The following is a 19,451-nucleotide window of genomic DNA, read 5'->3' on the forward strand; positions in this document are numbered from 1 at the left end:
GTGACTCCACGCTGGCATCACTCTACTACACTCAGAAAACTTATGTTTCAGCGTCTCGATTTGCGTCAGCCAGTGCTGACAATGTTGGTCGTTAGCTCTTCCGATGATGTTCAATAATCTACGATGTTCTGTTTTTTCGTTCACTAGAAGGTAAAGGTGGCTACGCTGACTCGACGACAGTCTTTTTGTTGAAATGTTTCCCCAAATCTGTTTCCAGTTCAGGGCCAGGAATTTGTCTCTTTTAGGTGACGGTTAATCAGAAGCTCTTTACATTTTATAGCTGGTAACTGCAGCTTTAGTCCGCCTTGCTCTTTCTTTCGCGCTAGCTGTTGCATTGGCACACGTGCTGGTAACCCACGAAACAGGAATCTTCCCATCATCGCAGTCAATTTAGCAGTGTGTATGTTTTGGGTCGGTATTATCGACGCGACATACCACACTTTCGATGTGGATGAACGTATTCAGCAGTATTACCTTCTGCCACAAATTCAGAGATCGCATACCATGTAACCATATAATTTGTGCGATTCTGGATAGTAATTTGTCCCAGTTGTGCTTTGCCATCAGCCGCACTGAATTGGAAAGAATAATGCCTAGCACCTTTACATTCTCTACGGTATGTAGTCCTGGTATCGTCAGTGGCTCTCCATTGCTGAACCCGATGTCGATAGCCACTGTTTTTTGTTCTGTCAATAATTTTGCCCCTGCCGTGATCTCGAAATCGTCGAACATTTCAAAAATACGATCGATGGTTAGCAGTCTTCCATGTTTCACAAAAAACACTGCGTCCGGAATAAACATGTCCACGCTGCTGTTCACAGTTTTGTGTTTGAGTACAAACATGATTTTTTCGTACCTATGTTAGAAAATGTGACATGTTTGTATTCGTGGTATGTTTGGACATACGATGTTTAATCCCAATGTTTCACATGATGTTCGAACATGGTGTACATTTTCTCTTGCATTTTCACCCCAAGCCCCGGCAGTGCGTAGAGTAGAAGAAGCGAATCGGACACCACACCACCACCACCACTCAACGCGTGGTGTGTTGGTATGTTGACATGGAAAAAATGCTTTCCTTTCATGACAATGGGTGCTTCATCAAAAATATTGGGCAAATAAAATAAACCTCTTTTTCTGTTCTGAACAAAATAAACATCGATTGATATGAGAGTTTTTCACATTTGATATCACTATTTAGTGCACGCATCAATTTATATATTGAATTAATGTAACATTCGCTATTATTAGCTATTTGAACGCGACCCGAGCTATAAAACGAGCGGAGAAGAGGAGAAGAAAGGATGATGCAATCGCATGCACACATAGCATATGTAGTGCAGTATAAGTGTAGCTTTTAGTTTTTTCCTTCATTCAGTTTGTGATAACATCGAGAAATTAATGGTGTGTTTTAGCCGCTGAAATTTCTCTGCTGGTTCTGCTGTGTGCCGCTGAAGGTTGCATCTAAAACTAATTTTTGGGTATTTATTTTTTTGGTCAGCTTTTGAATGACGTCACCCGCTATGCAGTCGGCTCCCCAGACTTTAATTGCCAACATGCACGCAAAAAAAAATATAAAGCTTCTTTCTATTCAGAGAATGTTTTCTTTGAACGAAACCAAGGATTATTTAATCAGACTTGCAAAATGTGCATGAACGATCTATAAACTTTTACTTAGCCGCGGCAATACATACACACACTCTTTACAGATACACGGGCCGAAGGTTGTGCAGTCCACTGATGATTCAACAAGAGCCAAAGGTTGTACCGCTCATGACAACTCTACACGAGCTGATGATTGCGCCGGCTAGTGATCATTCTATCCTGGATTCCTCGAGTCGAAAAAGACGCACCACGCTAGATATGGGGTGCAGACTAGGGGGGCGTTGCTGATTAACGGTCAGCTGCATCCCAATAGGAAGTATCCCATGTCGGGCACACGTACAGAGCACTGAAGACTGCAACATCCCAATTATGAGAACACTTGTAATACTAACCTCGAGCCAACCACGAGTAATCGGTTACATATTACTAACATGGTTGTAAGCAAATATTGTCAAAATATTGAATTCCCGGCCCCGTTAGGCTGACGCCATATGACGCCTTAATAAAAATATATATTTTGGTGCATGAACTTATAGCCTCTTAGTTCGTGCAATTTTTGAAATGCGAACTAAATTTCAAGTTCGTTTCTGTGAAAAAGTATTCTACGAAGAAATGTTTTGGGATGAATAATTTCTTTCCGTGTATGAAAAGAAACGAAACGAAAGCAATGAATACTGCGAGATCGGGTGATATGTTTGTACATGATGTTCTTGAATTATAAACATCGTGTTTGTTTTCACATGTCTATGTTTGTGTATCATTGTTCGTGTTGGGGATAGACACTCAACACTAGCGAGAATCATGTTCGAATTCAAACAAAAACATGGAATTTTCACATCGCGTGGACATGTGTTTTTCGGAAGACTGATGGTTAGTGTTGATGTTACAATAGCCGTAATATCATCGGCGTACGCGACGCAAATATCTCCACCACATATGCGCTCCAAACGTGTAAGCAGTGGATGTATGTATATCACAAACAGGAGCACCGATAGCGGATCGCCCTGACGAACAGACCGTTCTATCCGGATCGGTTGTGACAGGCGCCCATTCAGGAGTAGTCTAGATGAAGAGGCATCTTCCACCCTTGAGATCCAGCTAACAAAGCTCGGATTTATTCCCAGAGAGAGTAGGGTTCGATGCAGGAACTCATGGGAGACACGATCGAAAGCATGGTCCAAATCGAAAGAGATCATCTTTCTCTTCTGTTTCGTCGCAATCATGTGGGCAACACGATCTTTCAGCGAGAGAGTAGCTTGAAAAATCGACCGATCGGCGTTTGCACATTTCTGCGCATTGCTCAGCACGCGGTGAGTTCGGAGTAATACCTCCAAACGAAATTTCATTACTCTACTCAGAATTCGGTAGTCTACGTTGAGCAGACTAATTGGACGGTATGCTCGCGCAGTCCCATCGCCACTTCTTTTTTTCGCCAGTACGATAATTCCGTCAGTGAAACCTACCGGGATTTTGTCTGTTCTCGCTTCATAGAGTATAAAATAGAGTTCTCTATATATGACGTTAAATGTTCGTTGGTAAAACTCTACCGGTAACCCATCAGATTCCGGTGATTTTCGCTTCTGCGAGGTACGGGTCGCATGCTCGATCTCACCGATTGTGATCTCGTTCGTCAATGCAGCGTTCGTTTCGTCATTCTCGATTATTGCTCTCTCGCACTCGAAATTTCCGTCTGGAATATACCTCGCCTCCTCAGTCGCATACAGGTCCACGAAATAGTTGAACATATGTTGTTCGATTTCTCTGGAGCCCCGAATTTCTCGTTCTGCAGTTCTGTTATCACTGTCTTTTTCCGGCGTCTATCGCCTAGTTGGAAAGGGGATAGGCTCTCCCCCGCAACAAGTGGCTCATTAATTTGAATGAAACTTTGCGCAAACTTCCGTTGCAACGTAAGCATTTGTGCTTTGACACGGTTGATTGTCACCAAGATGGTGGGATTTCGATAGTATCCATCATACGCCGATCGTAATTGCGCGTAGAGCCGTTGATGTTCGGCGTTGAAGATACAAAATATTTCTCTCGATTTCCACCGATAGAAGGATTTAATTCTTGGTTTTGCGAATGCTAGCCACCATGTTAGGCAGCTGGGAAAATTTCTCTGTTGTCGAGTCCAGAATTGCCATCGGATTTTAAATTCTCGTATGTTTTCAGCAGTGAGCAGATGGGGGCGCAGGGACCAGAACCCGCGTCCTTGTTCGCGCCCGAGATTAGGGAGACAGATACGTGCTGTTAGTACTTTGTGGTCGGTGAAGGAGCATACGTGTGTTGCAGCGCTCCTAAGATGCTCGCATAGCCCTGCGCTCACGTATATCCGATCGAGCCTGGATGTCGCATTGTGTGTTGGCATTCGTAGAGTCGCTTGGACGTAGCACGCAGTTAAAGTCCCCAGTGAGAATGACGTGTTGTGTATTGTGACGAAGATAATATGTGAGTGTACCATTATAAAATCTCTCTCTCTTGGCACGTAAAATAGTAAGGAGCGTAAACGTTACAGAGAGTTGCGTTTTGTACTCGCAAAGCGATGAGACGACCATCCAGGCTCTTTTCGACATGCGAGAATGGGATGTGTTCTCTTAGCGCTATTGCCGTTCCACGTCTTGCCTGATCTACATTACAGACGACGTTGAAATTCGGGATGGTTAGTTGTTCGTTTTCTACTTCCTGAAGGAATATGATATCTAGTTCCATCGTTCGTACAAAAGTACGAAGTGCGTCTATCTTCGTCGCGTTCGTTATCGTGTTTATATTTATAGAGGCAATATTGTAACTGGAGAATTCAGCCATTAGGACAGTTGAATACCTCTTTCTCGCTTGTCGCCTGCATCCTCCACACGAGGCTTCTTGCCTGGTGGGCGAGTGCGTAGATCCCTCATAGAACGAGATGAACCAACTGAAGAGTCGGTATCGTTCCCATCGGACTTGCTGCCAGCAACTTTGCGAGCCACTCCACTGTTAGCAGGGAGTAGTTGACCTGTTGTATCGGTCATCGACCTACTGCCCGATGGTTGAGTCAAACCTGAGGTAGAGGGTAACACGGGGAAATTTTGTTCGGAGCGATCCGGTGGTGGTACCAGCTGGTGCTGAGCATACTTGCGGACTTGGAGGAGTCAGAGTTCGTTGTCTCCGCTCTGGGAGCGGTTTGGATCGATATTGGATTAAATTGATGATAGTGGATTAAATAATGATATTTATTGTGAAGATCTCTGATATCAATTGACGCATATTTTGTTCAGAACAGATGAAGAGGTGTATTTTATTTGCCCAAAATTTTAGATGAAGCACCCATTGCCATGATAAATGCTTCCCTTCCCTTTTCATATCAACACACCGTGTATTGAGTGGTGGTGGTGTGGTGTTCAATTCGCTTCTTTTACTCTACACACTGCTGTTGCTTGGGATGAAAATGCGAGAGAAACTGAACATCATGGGAAACAAACGTGTCACATTTTTAAACAACGGGTACGAAAAAATAATGTTTGTCTGCAAACATAAAACTGCGAGAGTAGGGAGAACATTATTCGTCTCGTACCCAGTGTTCAATGTGAAAGACTGCTGGAAAGTGTTGAAAAATCAGAGAGAAACGCTGAAGATAGTAGTCCTATTGAGATGGAGAATATTCAGGAAGGTTCAGATAATTGTGTCTAAATTACACTTTCGAACGTTAAATCAAACCTGAAGAATATGTCCGGAATATTGAAATCAACTGCAAATGTTCCTGTGAAACTATTTGAATATTTCTTTGTGATTGAACAGTTTCTGCGTGATCGTTACAATTTAGATTGAATAACATACTTAATCAATATTTTCTTCGTTAACCTAGTTACTTATACACGTCGGACTCGATGATATACAGACTAGATTATATATGATTCGATTACATACAATTTTAGACTCGATTATATACAGTTTGAAAAAAAAGTATTTTTTATATATTTCAAATATGTCTTATTTCATGAAAAAATGTAACATTTCAACGTTGAAGTGGAATTTAAGTGGCTTTTATAAGTACAGTGATTAAAAAGTGATTGCAAAATCTTCTGCTTAAATTTTCACCAGGAATTGTTTATATTGATATTGCAGCGAAATCAAGAGAGATAGAAGTTGGGTATAATGATAGAAACAATTAAGTGTAGTATGAATTTTTGGGATAAAATTAATAATCACACATTTAAAATTACTAACTTTTAAATTTTCCACTTCCAAAATGTTATTTAAATCCACTAATTTAGATGTTCCACTACTATATCCTGCAGGGCTCTGCATAGTCATAGTCAACTGAGGATAGTCAGCTGACTATTTGACTGATTATACCCGTATTCAGTTAGTAATGACTTTTGGCTTCTTCACGCAGTCTCTCCGCCAAAACGACTAAACAGTCTGTGGGGCGTTTAGTCGCTATCTCCCTCTACCGACTCGACTATATCATTTCATTCTTCCCAGTCAAACTGTTCTCATTGCATTTTGAAGTGACTTCCCCCAAAACGAATTCGTTCCTCTCTTTCTCTCTCCCATGTACGTGTGCATGCATCGATGTTTGAGTTCAACGTGCTTTGACATATGCTACAGGTGAGCTAGATTCTTTTGTGTCGTACACGAAAATTACTCACACGTATAAAATAGCGTGCAGTGTGCGCTATTTTGCACATCTAATACTAACTAATACTAACGCGAGGACCTTTATAGCATACTTGATAAATGTCTAAGTTCGTTGGTTTGAGTTCACGATGGGTAGACAATAAACCGTCCATTGGTGGGGTGAATTCTTTTTTGCATCAGAAATCATGTTTTCGTTCCTCTTTATATATGGACGTAAAAATAATATTGCGTACGCGGGTATGAATTAGTGTCAGGGGGAAATGGAAGTGTGGACTGAAGTCAGTTGAAGATTTGTACACTGGAGTCGCTTTTTACGCGGGGGATACGTGCCGCGTAAACGAAAACCGCGTAAATTCCAAAATCCGCGTAAAAAAAAACCGCGTAAATTCCAAAATCCGCGTAAAAAAAAACCGCGTAAATTCCAAAATCCGCGTAAAAAAAAACCGCGTAAATTCCAAAATCCGCGTAAAAATAAACCACCCTAAATTTTAAAATACACGTAAAAAACTAATAGTCAGTGAATTATTGATATAAAATGCAACCCATATTCAAACAAATTGCATATTGTGTGCATATATTGCGTGACACAAGGCTTCACGAAGGTAGCTCCTTGGCCGATTGCATGTAAATACCTGTTTAACCGTTTGAGTGCGGAGAAGCGCGATAGCGCTCCTCTTGTTTCTGCGGGGAGCACCTTTAAACATAGGATTTTGTCTTTCTGGAACATGTTGGGGGTACAGATTGAAAATGTCCAGATTCTACCGCTTATTGCTCATCCATTTTTCGATGGATTTAACACGTTAAGCCCCGATTTTTTCGTGCTCTGCTTCCCATTCAGCGCGCATCAAGAGCGTTTGAACAATATAAGTGTCGGTCCCAGCTCCCGAAGATACTTATTGTATAAATAAAAAACAGTCAGAGATTCAACTAGAAAGTAGTTACAAGTAGGTTTTTACGCATTTTATGCCTGTTTTATCTTTGAATTATCTGTAAATCGCTACAAGTTGTTGTTCCGTCCAACGTGCAACAACCGAGTGGTAAGTAAAGAGCTGTTTGGTTAGGTGGCATGACCAAAATACGTAGAAGCATATTTTAACCCTGCCTCAAATTACTATTTTAACAACAAATTTCAAATGTAAGAGTATACAAACTGTTTCTACAGTATCTTATATATGTATTGGCTACATTGAATTGTTCTAAAAGCATACCTATCTGTTATATGGTCGGTGTTAAGTCAGACCGGGCCATGTGACATTTTTATGATTTCGAGAAAACGAACATAAAGTTTAATGCTCTGCAATTTACAAAGCATTTAATTTTTTCGTTCAATATTGTTCTCAGAAGTTTGAGCTACTCTCTGCCAATACTGTGATGTATGATAGTTGTAAAAAAACATCAAGTATCATGCCAAAAAAGGCTGTTATTTGGCTGCCTATACGTACAAAGTCCGCTCTGACTGAACTAAATGATGTATTTTTTGAGAGTTGGTTCACTATGACTGAACAATTCCGAACAGTATTCGTCAATATATCGTCAAATTTGAACTCATTGTCATCGTTACAGCCTAAATCGCACTCTGAAATAGTATATTTTGCGATCATTCACACTGCATTTTTCACTGATCCGTTCAGTCGGAGTGAACCAATTTTATTTTTATGCAGTCGGGCACAGCGTGTGTTGGTGATGGCTAGCTCATAGTTGCGCTGTGGGAGGGGTACTCGTGGTTTGTGGGGTCGTGTGCAAATTATGTGTGCTGCTAGATGCTGTCGCTTCAGTTCGTTCGGTGTGGAACTGAACACATATAAAAGGACGAAATCGCATTAAGAAGTTATTCGTGATTTAACCTTGCAGTGAAAGTTAAAGTGAAAGTGCAGTTCCTGAACCGTGGTGGTTGTAGAGTCTAGCCAGTTTGTGTTCGGTCGAGTTCGGCCAGTTCCCAGCGAGTTACCCAACCTTGGGGGTAATCGTGTGCAGTTCCGCTTTTCGACAGTTAGCTGAAGACGTCAGCAGTATTCAAAATTTTTGATTAAAGGCATACTCTAAAATGGCTTCGCAAAAAACCGCCTTCAAAAAAAACAGATCAAGAGTGTCTCTTTCTTTGGAAATGAAGCTCAATATTTTGGATGCCCTTCAAGATGGGAAATCTGTTGCAAACGTCGGCAGGAATTTAAAAATCAACGAATCGACTGTGCGTACAATTAAAAAGAATCAAGATAGCATCAGACAGACAGCAGCTCAGGGCACTATCTATGCAACAAAATCCTCATCATATACACGAGATCCATTGATGGTCAAGATGGAAAAGGCACTTCATATGTGGATCGAAGATCACGCGCAGAAGAAAATACCCTTGGATCAGGAATTAATAAGGGAGAAAGCTTTGAGCCTTTACCTTTGGTTAGAGAAGAATGAGCCGTCTTCAAGTAAAAAGAAAGACTTTACCGCGAGTAAGGGATGGTTTTATAACTTTATACGTAGTAATTCCATTCGCAACGTTAAAATCAAGGGTGAATCCGCATCGGCCGATGTTTCGGCTGCAAATAGTTTTCCTCCAAAGCTCGCTAAGATCATAAAAGAAGGTGCGTATCATGGTGACCAAGTGTTCAATGGAGATGAAACGGGTCTTTTTTGGAAAAGAATGCCGTCTCGTACCTACATTACGCAGCAGGAGCAATATGCCAGTGGTTTCAAAGCGGCCAAAGACAGGGTTACCCTGTTATTTTGCAGTAATGCTTCAGGCGACCTTATGTTGAAACCGCTATTGATCAATCGTGCTATGACGCCCCGCTCGTTGAAGGGGGCTGATTTCAACAAACTGCCAGTGCACTGGAAAGCTAACACTAAAGCGTGGGTCACAAAAGCCGTTTTTGAGGAATGGTTTTACGATATGTTTATTCCGGAAGTGAAAACATACTTGGAAGGAAAAGGTTTGGAGTTCCACGTGCTTTTGATTTTGGATAACGCTCCAGGACACCTAGTTATCAAGCACCCAAACGTTCAAGTTGTGTTTCTTCCACCGAATACAACTTCTTTGTTACAGCCTCAAGATCAAGGAATAATTGCTGCTTTCAAGAAGTTGTACATTAAACAATGTCTTCGGTACATCCTCGAAAAGCTTGAAAGCGATGAAACGATGACGGTAATTCAAGCGTGGAAAGAATTTAAGATAAGAGACGCTCTGACGTTCATAGGAAAGGCTCTGTCTTCTATGAAATCTAAAACATTGAATTCGTGCTGGAAGCCACTATGGCCAGAATGCGTGAAAGCTGGTTCAACAGACCCTTCAAATGTGGAAGAATCAGAAATTCTCATTCTGGCACATGCAATTGGAGGGAAAGGATTCAAAGATATGGATAGTAGAGACGTTGAAGATCGACTCTGTATATGTAATAGAGTGAATATATTACTTCAGAAATCCGGTTTCATTATTGTGGTTTTAGTTGAAAACCTGACCAAGAAAATTCATTTTGCTTTCGTTGGATTGCGCCTGCGAACTATGTGCTACAAGAACGGAGCTTACAAACATCTTTACATCAGTTGCTCCACAATTGGACTGTACTTGCATCCTAATTTGTGGACTATTGCTGTATTTGCCTGAAAATAGAGTATCCAAACTACAGTTCGGAATATGAATCATGCGTCGAAACTTGATTCAAATTCCGATCACTACTTTAATACTAATTTTAAAGAAGATGTCTGCATAAAAGATTTCTAGTAGATCCATACCTTTTATAGCACTTAACATGAAAACAGCATACAAAATAGTTATACAACTACAAAAACTGAAAAACTGCGGAATTTGCTAATGCAAACAATGTGTTATTGGTTTCGACACATTTTTTGCAAATGCTTAGTCTTATGAATTATAAGCTGTATCGATACCTGTAAATGTTATTTGAATGTAGCCAATACCTCAAACAATGTCAAGGCTTTCATTATTCTATTATTTATAACATTAAAGTTTAGTAAATTTACATTTGAAAATTAAGTGTTCGGAATTTGAGACAAAACAGTACTTTGAGCTCCATCAACCAAATGTGTCTATCTTTTGAGTCGTAGTAAATGATATCTGCTTCTATGAAATGCTATAATATGCATGAACAAATTCAGTTCAGAAAAAAGCAAAAAGCGTTTGAACTTTTTCACCGTGGAGAAATATTAGGTTGTCTTATGTCCGATTGGGGCAGTCTTTCTTTGGAAAAAGTAAATAGCCTTTGTGAATCACGAATATACATATTTTTACTGGTAGATGAAGAACAATCGCTAAGATCGGACGCAAATAGATAGCATCCTTTTCTCCAGAATAGTAAAAAAAAACTTGAACCCTCGAAACTGTATTTATTTCTATACAAACATTTGAAACAAACCATCTCGATTACTACGGCAAAAAACTTCACCACATATGGTTAAGGGTGCTTCAAGTAACTCAATTTTCAAATTAGGCTTTTCAAAAGGAATTACATTGCTTAAAAGTGGTATCTCTCATTCGTTCAATAGATTATTTTCAAAATTACACAAATGAATTTCGAATACTTATTCAACCATTGATCAAAATATCCGACAAATCTTTTGACATATTGTAAAGTGACAGTCAAAAAATATACGATGTTACATACTTCTGTCCGGTACTGTGAGTAAATTTAACACTTAACGCCCACGTTTAATCTGGGAAAGCAAATAGCGCAAAAAAAGAAAATGTAGAACTGGTTTTTCCTAAATGAACAAATAAATTCCTATTTAACAATCATAACATTTTCCCCTCCAACAAATATGTCACCAGAGGAGAATTTTCGATCATTGCTTTCTACGGAAATCAAGTAAGGACGCAATACATTTTAGATGTAAGGATAGTTTTCAAGAATTGAGTGTGAAGTGTGAGTGTGAATGAGAATGTATGAATGTATGAATGTGAACATTGTTAAAATGTCCTTACATCCCATCCTTTTCCTAATGAAAATGTGTCACCCTTCTAAACTCGAGTCGACCGCGAGTAATCGGTTTCCTATTTTATTAACCATAGAATTAAGGAAACATGTTAATATATTCTAGTTAAAATATAGTGATGAATTTGGCTCCTTTAAACTTATGCAACTGAGCCTGTAAAAATAAACGATTTAATTAAAAAAACAGTAAGGACGTTGGTCCAAATGACGAACTAGCCAAAGGCTGAGTGTCATAAATAAAAATAAAAAACGGGGACATATCTTTCACATTTTTTAGATTGGTGTTTGACATCTCTTGAAATTTTTTTTGAATTCATATCGCTTGGAGTCTTTTGAGTAAAATTTACAAAAGATATTTCATATTAAATTTGTGTTGAAACATATAAAATTTCGCTGAAATACATCCGAAACAAAAAAAGGGGATCAAGCTCACATTACTTACACTATTGTTGTTTATTCTTTTTCCATTCGGTTACCAAAATCGTTTCAACGCTAGCTGAAATCGAACCCAGAATCAGGTACCAATTTCGCCAAGATTGCGACAACGTTATCACGAGAATACTAAATCTTATCCCTCAGATATACCGTGTTAACCTCGAGCAAACCACAGTTATTTAACTCAATTCCCAGGAGACAAACATAGAAAAAATGAATTTGGCTCCAAATATTGAAGCAAACGTACTTAAGTCTTACAAATGAACAAATTGAGAAGAAAATACAACATACCGCGTATAAATCGATTCTTTTGGAAAAACCGCGTAAATTCCGAAATCCGCGTAAAAAAAAACCGCGTAAATTCCGAAATCCGCGTAAAAAAAAACCGCGTAAATTCCGAAATCCGCGTAAAAAAAAACCGCGTAAATTCCAAAATCCGCGTAAAAAAAAACCGCGTAAATCCCTAAAACCGCGTAAAAAAAGCCGCGTAAAAAAAAACCGCGTAAAAAGCGACTTTAGTGTATTCATTAGTTGAGTCAGTTAAAATAACCACTGACTGGACGCGCTAGTCAACGCTAGTCAATTCATTTTCTAGTCAAGTCACTTTTTGTTCGCGGGACTGCCGAAGCCATTCTAGTCGAAACGATGCTACTGAGAGTAGAGCCGGTCCTTATTTTTCACCTTCGAAGATTTCGGGCCCTGATATCCTGTACTAAATTTTCTCATCTTTCAAATGAAAGCATCAGAATCGGCCAGTTTGAGGCAACAGAATCCGAAACAAAAAAAATTAGTGGGTTATATCTATGATATAACCGCAAGGTTCACGTGGAACTACCCTAGCTTAGCAATCATTCGTTTGTATTGATTAAATTCTTGATTGAATGAAACAGTTTCCAAATTCAATTGAGTTCAATATATTTGCTCTGTGAGTGAAAAAAATGAACAAATGCCGTGTAAAGTCAATTCATTTATTGTGATTGATTGTTCTTCGTTACAAGTAAATTTAATGACGGACCTTTTACGTTTGGTATGATGACTAGAACAAAATATATGTACGGAAGAATTATCAAACGTTTGATGAACCAGCCTAAGGCTGAAAATCTTTCCAATAAAGACAAAAAAAAATTATCAAACGATTATTTTATTTTACATTTCCCTCTGAAGTTTACATCCCAAAAGTGTACATACTTCTCGAATCTCGAATTTGCTTGAAACTGGGAAGTTCATTCGCTTCTAGTGTCTGCACGATTTTCCCAGGTTCCTAAGTTTAGAAGATCATGTTAGGACAGACATATTCCACTCTGCACGAAGGCAAGCGAGGACAAAAGTACTCGCAGTTTGCATTTATTTGCAGAGCCGATTTCCCCAGAAACCTCGGTTTTGAAGTCTGTGTTAGGGAAACACATTTCAATCGGAACAAAAATACCCCCGATTTGTATGAATTCGCAATGCCGATTTCCCCACGCTTCATGGATTTGAAGTCTGTGTTAGGGAAACACATTCCAGTCGGAACAAAAATACCCCCGACTTGCATGAATTTGAAATACCGATTTCTCCAGGCACCTTGGTTTAGAAATCTCTATTAGGGAACACATTTCGGTGGGAACAAAAGCTCCCCCTACTTTCGTGTGTTCTTTTTCTTCTTTTTGGCTTTAAACTTTTCTGTTCACTCGCCTCTAGGCTCTTTCGTGTGCTTGCAATGCCGATTTCGCTGCTAAAGTCTGTGTTAGGGAACATTTTTCGATGAGAACAAAAGTCCCCCTACTTTCATGTATTTGCAATGCCGATTTCCCCAAGGCTGCTTGGTTTTGATGGCTGTGTTAGGGAAACCGTAAATCGGGAAAATCAAAACGATGCAGTTAGGGCGTTTAGATAACGCCTAATATTTTACAGTTATTCAATTGTTTATCTAATGAAAAACAACATTTTGTTAGTTGCGATAGAAGCGTAGAAATATTCCCTATCAAGTGATGCAAACATCTCTCCTATCCAGTACGAAATGTTCGAGCTATAAGCATTCGAAATCTTTCATTTTTTCCTGCATGTTCTGTGTTTAGGTTTTCATTTTACACTCCATATATTCCGGTTAGACGTAGTCCCACGTCAAAAAAGTTCTATAATTCTGTCATCGTTTGAATTCGAACATATGTGTAGGATTTTTTTCGTTAAATATAACCGTCTATCACCTCCTGAGAGATTCTGGAAAAAATTTTTTTTCATGTTAGTTTTCTGACTTTAAGGGGATGAATCAAAACTTCAAATTGATACCATGATTGGGAATCTTACCATTATATAATATAATTGCAATTTATGACACAAAAAATATGAAAAAAATGTTCTGTATCTTGATACCTCCCTAAACTCGATGGATTGGTCCCCTTGGATAACGAGTTAGGGAGAGTTGACTGTACTTACGTTGAGACGGTAAAAGTTCCACTGGGAATGTTAGTGCCATACAAGAATACAAGAAGTACGACGGTGTAGTGATCTTTTCTGCTTTGGGCATACACTATTTATGCAATTACCTGCGAAACCATGCTCAGTAACTTGAGAATTGCGATCGGACTAATCCTGGGAAGGAACAATCATGTTGAAACTCGGTGACGGGTCCGTTTTTTTGGTTAGACTCAAACATGCGATATGCGATTATCCCACAAGGCCAATATCGTGGATCACCGACCGCGGGTTTATTAAATTTACTCATTTGCTGGGCAACTATGTAACGTTCAACCACTGATGATTTCCAAATCGAGACAACGTGGTGGCTGCGGATTACTGCTTGAGAGCGTTGCAGCCAGCGAAGGGAACCACTACTAGCGAGATCGGATTGCACTGGATTGACGTCAGTCGTGAAAACTTCAGGCCGGCATAGAGTGTATGTTTTGGGTTTCCTGAGATTAGCATTGGATCGTTCTTTTATGTTCTACCAAAACATTTCATGAAAATGCATATTCTCGCTGGTCACGCAACAACTTTATTTTTTAATCTCTCTTGTATTAGCTCTTCGTGTATTCTGAATTGTTGGTGTGATTCGTTTTCCACGTTTGTGTTACTTGTAGTATTAGTATCTGCGTCTACAAAATCGCAGTTAAAATCCATCTGTTTTGTGCCTTTCTTTTCTGTTTGCGCGCTAGAGCTAAGCTTTTCCGTTGTTGTCGTTCTTCAGTTTTGTTAATTTTTAATTTCTGGAAATATCTAGTTACCATAATCATCGTATTCTTAGTTTATCTCTTTGCTGCAATAATGTATATGCAGCACACACACTTATCGATTCATTTGTTGAATTATTTATATTGAAAATATTCTTTTTGTTCTATTTGTGGTAGTTTTTATTTATGTTTTTGTATTAAAAAGGAAGAGAGGAAAAATCACCTCCACTCGAAAAATAGGGAATCGGTGAATGTCTTAGTTTGTGCACTCGTCTGCGCTCTACTGAATCAGACTTTCGCGATTCCAAAAGCTTACGATTTAGACAAACTCCAACTCGACTCGGTTGCGGTCGATCGCTGGAAGAATATTATTTGGCATGGCCATTACTAAGAACAGCAGGCAGCACGTTTGCCTGCTGTACGGCTGCGTTTAGTGCATCGATTTCTTTCTTGAGAAACGCATCGACGCCTCCGCCGACGTGATCGACGAAACCGCTGTGGCTTTTTACTTCAGCTTCAGCTTTACTCTGCAGGCGTTTCCGTAGCGTTTCGGCCGATATGAAAATTTCGTTCTCGTTCATACGCATCAGATCGTCCTTCAGCTCGACGAACCCCGTTACGGTTTTATCGATCAACTCCTCGATGTTGCGCGTTTCTTGTTCGATCTTTTCTTTAATTAAATTTGATAGATTATCACTCTCCCTCTCAGTCTTACTAGTTAGAGCAGCTGACGCGGCTGCCGCTGCGCTCGCTGCTGCTGGTCGTTCGTTGAATTCCTCTTGGCTGCCCGGGATCGTGGAAGATATAGAGGCGGTGGTGGTACTGCTAGTGATGCTTGTTCCATTGGTCTTCGCCACGGTATTACAGCTTAAGTTTGTGCTACAACGAAAGGTAGTATTGGCCCGATCGGTTGTGGAATCCTCATTGGCAACTGGTAGGGCTGAGGAGCTGGCGGACTTCCGCTTCCGTTCACCACGTGGTACAAATCTTGTTAAAATAATTACAGTGAACAAAGCGACTAGATGAAGGCACATAAAAACATTCAGGTACATGCGAAGACTAGCCTTAAACTCGAGTAAAACGAATGGAAATGTGGCATAACCCATAAAAACACGCGTAACGAGACAGGTCAAAACGTCGTAAAATATTCGCTTAAATGCTGTGTCCTGGAAGTGCTCGCGGAAGAGTTTCCGGGCGACCCGTGCCGCCATCACAATAAAAGCCCCGGTCGCGAATGTTATATAGTACCCGGGGTAGAATCCATGCCAAAACGCGCTCAAACTGAACGTCAATACCGTGCCGTAACGCTTCGGAACCCTCTCGAACACAACCATCCGGAGCCACCGGTTGGTGCCCGCGTTCCATGAGTTGATGCAATTTCGGAAATTTGTACCGAACTCGAATGCCCACACATCAATGTTGGACACCATGTCCCAGCGGGGCGTAACCCCATCCTTCTCATACCCGTTGAATCCAAAACCTGAGTTGTTGCAAATAGCATCCGCCAGCAACCAGGCGAAGTAGTACTTGAAACGAACGGCCGTCGTGGCCATCATCATGTACCAGAACGAGTAGAGAAAGCCGGAGTGCTCTAGGAAATCGTCATCTGAAAGTTTCAATACGACAATTGTCAGTCGATGTAAAGAGTAGACACAGACAAATATGGTACCTTTCATAGCCTTGATGGGATATATGGTGGCAAACTTGACAAAGATTAGGGCGCAAATCAAACTGGCAATCACCTTCTTTACCACCACCTTCACTGGCGAAGGTTCGTGTACGATCTTTTTGTCTATGTCATACTTTCCCTAGAAATAGAAAAAACAAGCGTATTAATGTGTTCTGCGGATGCACCGTGTGGATTGCTGATGCTGCACTCACGTTGGACACGGCAGATTGCTTGAGGATGTGGCAGCCTTCGATGAAATCGATGTAGTCCTTGTAGAACACCAATGGACCCGCCATCAGGCCCTGGAAGTGCAGCGTGTAGGAGAAAAATTCCAGCGCCGACGGAAGCTTCCTGACAGCATGCTGCTGCTGGCTGTGTGTGAGGTCTTTCATCTCACGCGTGAAACCATCGTGGATGCTGAACGCCAGGCTGGTCACCTTCTGGGTGATGATCATCAGCGGTGCGGTAATGTCCAGCGAGTACGAACCGTAGTCGTAGTACTGGCGATGCAGGTGGATGCAGGATAGGTACGCCAGGGCCACAACCAGGACGATTCTGTTGGTGAAAAAAAATATGACAATATGGTAGGAAAAACTAGATTCGAAGCACTGTAAATTGAATTTATGAATATACAGTGATATACAGTGAGTAATGTTGGTTATTTTTACCAACATTACACTAATACTATAATGGTATACCAACGATCACCGAAATCGTTCGAGGAAAATTTTGTAATTCAAGTAGTTTTCATTTGGCTACGTATAGATGATAAAAATAAAATTCTAAGCACAATTACGAAGGATGAAAAATTAAGAATCCAACATTCTCAAAGAGAATTTCCTTGGAGAACCTTGAAGAAACCTCCGGATCATGTCTATCTCGAACGATCCTAGTTCATATTCTTAAATAGATCATGTCAAATCTTTTGAACCAGGAAAAGCCTCCGATCAGGCCTACGAAATGTACTGCCTTACGATAGTATTCCGATGTTTCTTGTGTTATTCCAGACGACTACTCTTTGGGCTGTAGCGCTAGTCCGCCTCCTCGTGGTGCAGCCTGGGTTTCTTCGAGCGTCTGTTCCCCAGGATAGGGGCGGCTCAAACAGCGTCTGTCTCGGAGCGAGCGGCTGATTTATGAAACGCTGTGCCTCGCCAGCTATAGCCAAGACGGCAGACCCGTCTTGGTGTGTACGCACCGACGAATGATAAACCCGATGACTAAGGAGCAGTTCTACGAACTCCTTGAAAAAACCTATGGAGAGTGCCCAGGACACGACATAAAGATCGTCATTAGGAGATGCAAATGCGCAGGTCGGGCAGGAAGACTTTTTTCGCCTCGTTATTGGTTGAGAACGCCTCCATGCTACCACAAACGACAATGGCCTGAGGTTCATAAATTTCGACGCAACCACAGGCATGACTATCTGTAGCACATACTTTGCACGCTGAAACATTCAAAAGTACACTTGGAGATACCTAAACGGAGAGGTTTGCAACCAAATCGACCATGTTCTGATCGATGGTCGGCACTTTTCAGACGTCACAGACGAGAGATCCTTCCGGGGATCAAACGTCGACTCAGATCACTATCACGTGATATGCCAGATCCGTGCCAGGCTGTTCAAGGTATTTAAATCAAAAGCAACGAGGAAGATATGGTTAAATACCAGCGGTTATCAACCGAACCGAACCGAGTAGCAGCAGAATACTCACAGAAAGTTGATGAGCGAATCGATGAATCGAGGAGACATGAATGAACAGTGGAGGTATATACGATCTGCAGTACAGCGCGAGAAGTGTTGGACATAACAGTGGCAACCACGCCCAATGAGTGGTTTGACGCGGTGTGCCAGCGAGCGACAAATGGGAAGAACCGAGCCAGAGCTCACATGCTAGCTACAACTGTGACACGTCAGAGCAGAGGAAGATATCGTGATGCTAGAGCTGCTGAAAAGAGGCTCCATCGCCGGAAGAAACGTCAGCATTGGGAACGACTTCTTGCGGGGCGGGAGCTTTTATAAAACAACAAACGGTAACAGGAACCGGACCGTGCCAACCCCTGTATTGATCAAAGACAGGGACGGGAAGCTGATTACCTATAACTCGGAGGTGGCCAGGCGTTGACAGCAACATTTCGATGGGTTGTTGAATGGCGAAGATGGAGTCGTCGAAGGGAATAGGATTGAGATTGAGGATGATGGACAAGCTGTGGATCCACCAACCATAGATGAAATGAGAAAAGTGCAGTGAAAGAGCTGAAGAACGGTAAAGCAGCTGGGAAGACATACCTGCCGAGCTACTAAAAGACGGGGACGAACAGCTACTTTGGTTTATGCATCGGATTATCGAGCGGATATGGACCAATGAAGAACTACCTACGGACTGGTTGGAATGATTTTTTTTTATATAAATTCGTTTATTTTTACAGGCTCAGTTACATAAGTTTAAAGGAGCCGAAATCTTAAATATATTTTTAAAACTATATATATGAACAATTTTCTTAAATCTATGGTTAGTAATGTGGGAAACCGATTACTCGTGGTGGACTCGAGATTAAAAGGGTGACATTTTCTCAGGAAAAGGATGGGGTATAAGGAAATTATTACAATGTTGATAATCACACACACTCAATTCTTAAATCTATTCGTACATCAGTTGTGAATTTACATTTCATTCTTCTGTTTATAGCAAGCGGACCAATTACTCACAAAGGAAGAAATGGAGGGTATAAGGATATAAGGATAATCACACACGAACATCGATAGATTTAAGGAAAACATATATTTGGGACATGTAATCAAGGTCTAACCGAGCCAACACATCTCTCACCGGCACATTGGGCTGCCTTCCTCTAGCCCGAAGGGAGTTCTCTAAATTCGATCTGGCAACAAGATACACCTCACACGACCAAACAACGTGTTCGATGTCGTGGTAACCTCGGCCACAAACGCAGATATTGCTGCCGGCCAGATTGAAACGAAAGAGTAGCGCGTCTAACGAGCAGTGATTGGACATGAGTCGGGAGAAGGTGCGAATA

At 40.9% G+C, this 19,451-nt stretch overlaps 1 protein-coding gene across 3 annotated transcripts in view; it reads right to left on the minus strand.

Moving 5' to 3' along the window:
- Window positions 1–14,548: 14,548 nt before the first annotated feature.
- The window catches only part of LOC129768040 (lysophospholipid acyltransferase 6), a 118,053-nt gene continuing 113,150 nt past the window's right edge, over window positions 14,549–19,451 (minus strand). For all 3 annotated transcript variants that reach the window (XM_055769406.1, XM_055769407.1, XM_055769408.1), the window contains exons 4-6: window positions 16,628–16,970; window positions 16,416–16,554; window positions 14,549–16,352 (exon numbers count right to left, since the gene is read on the minus strand). In XM_055769406.1, coding sequence (XP_055625381.1) covers window positions 15,115–16,352; window positions 16,416–16,554; window positions 16,628–16,970 — 1,720 coding nt within the window. In that variant the 3' untranslated portion in view covers window positions 14,549–15,114. The remainder of the gene's footprint in view (window positions 16,353–16,415; window positions 16,555–16,627; window positions 16,971–19,451) is intronic.

The sequence above is a fragment of the Toxorhynchites rutilus genome, chromosome 2, assembly GCF_029784135.1.
Source record: "Toxorhynchites rutilus septentrionalis strain SRP chromosome 2, ASM2978413v1, whole genome shotgun sequence".
NCBI lineage: Eukaryota > Metazoa > Arthropoda > Insecta > Diptera > Culicidae > Toxorhynchites > Toxorhynchites rutilus.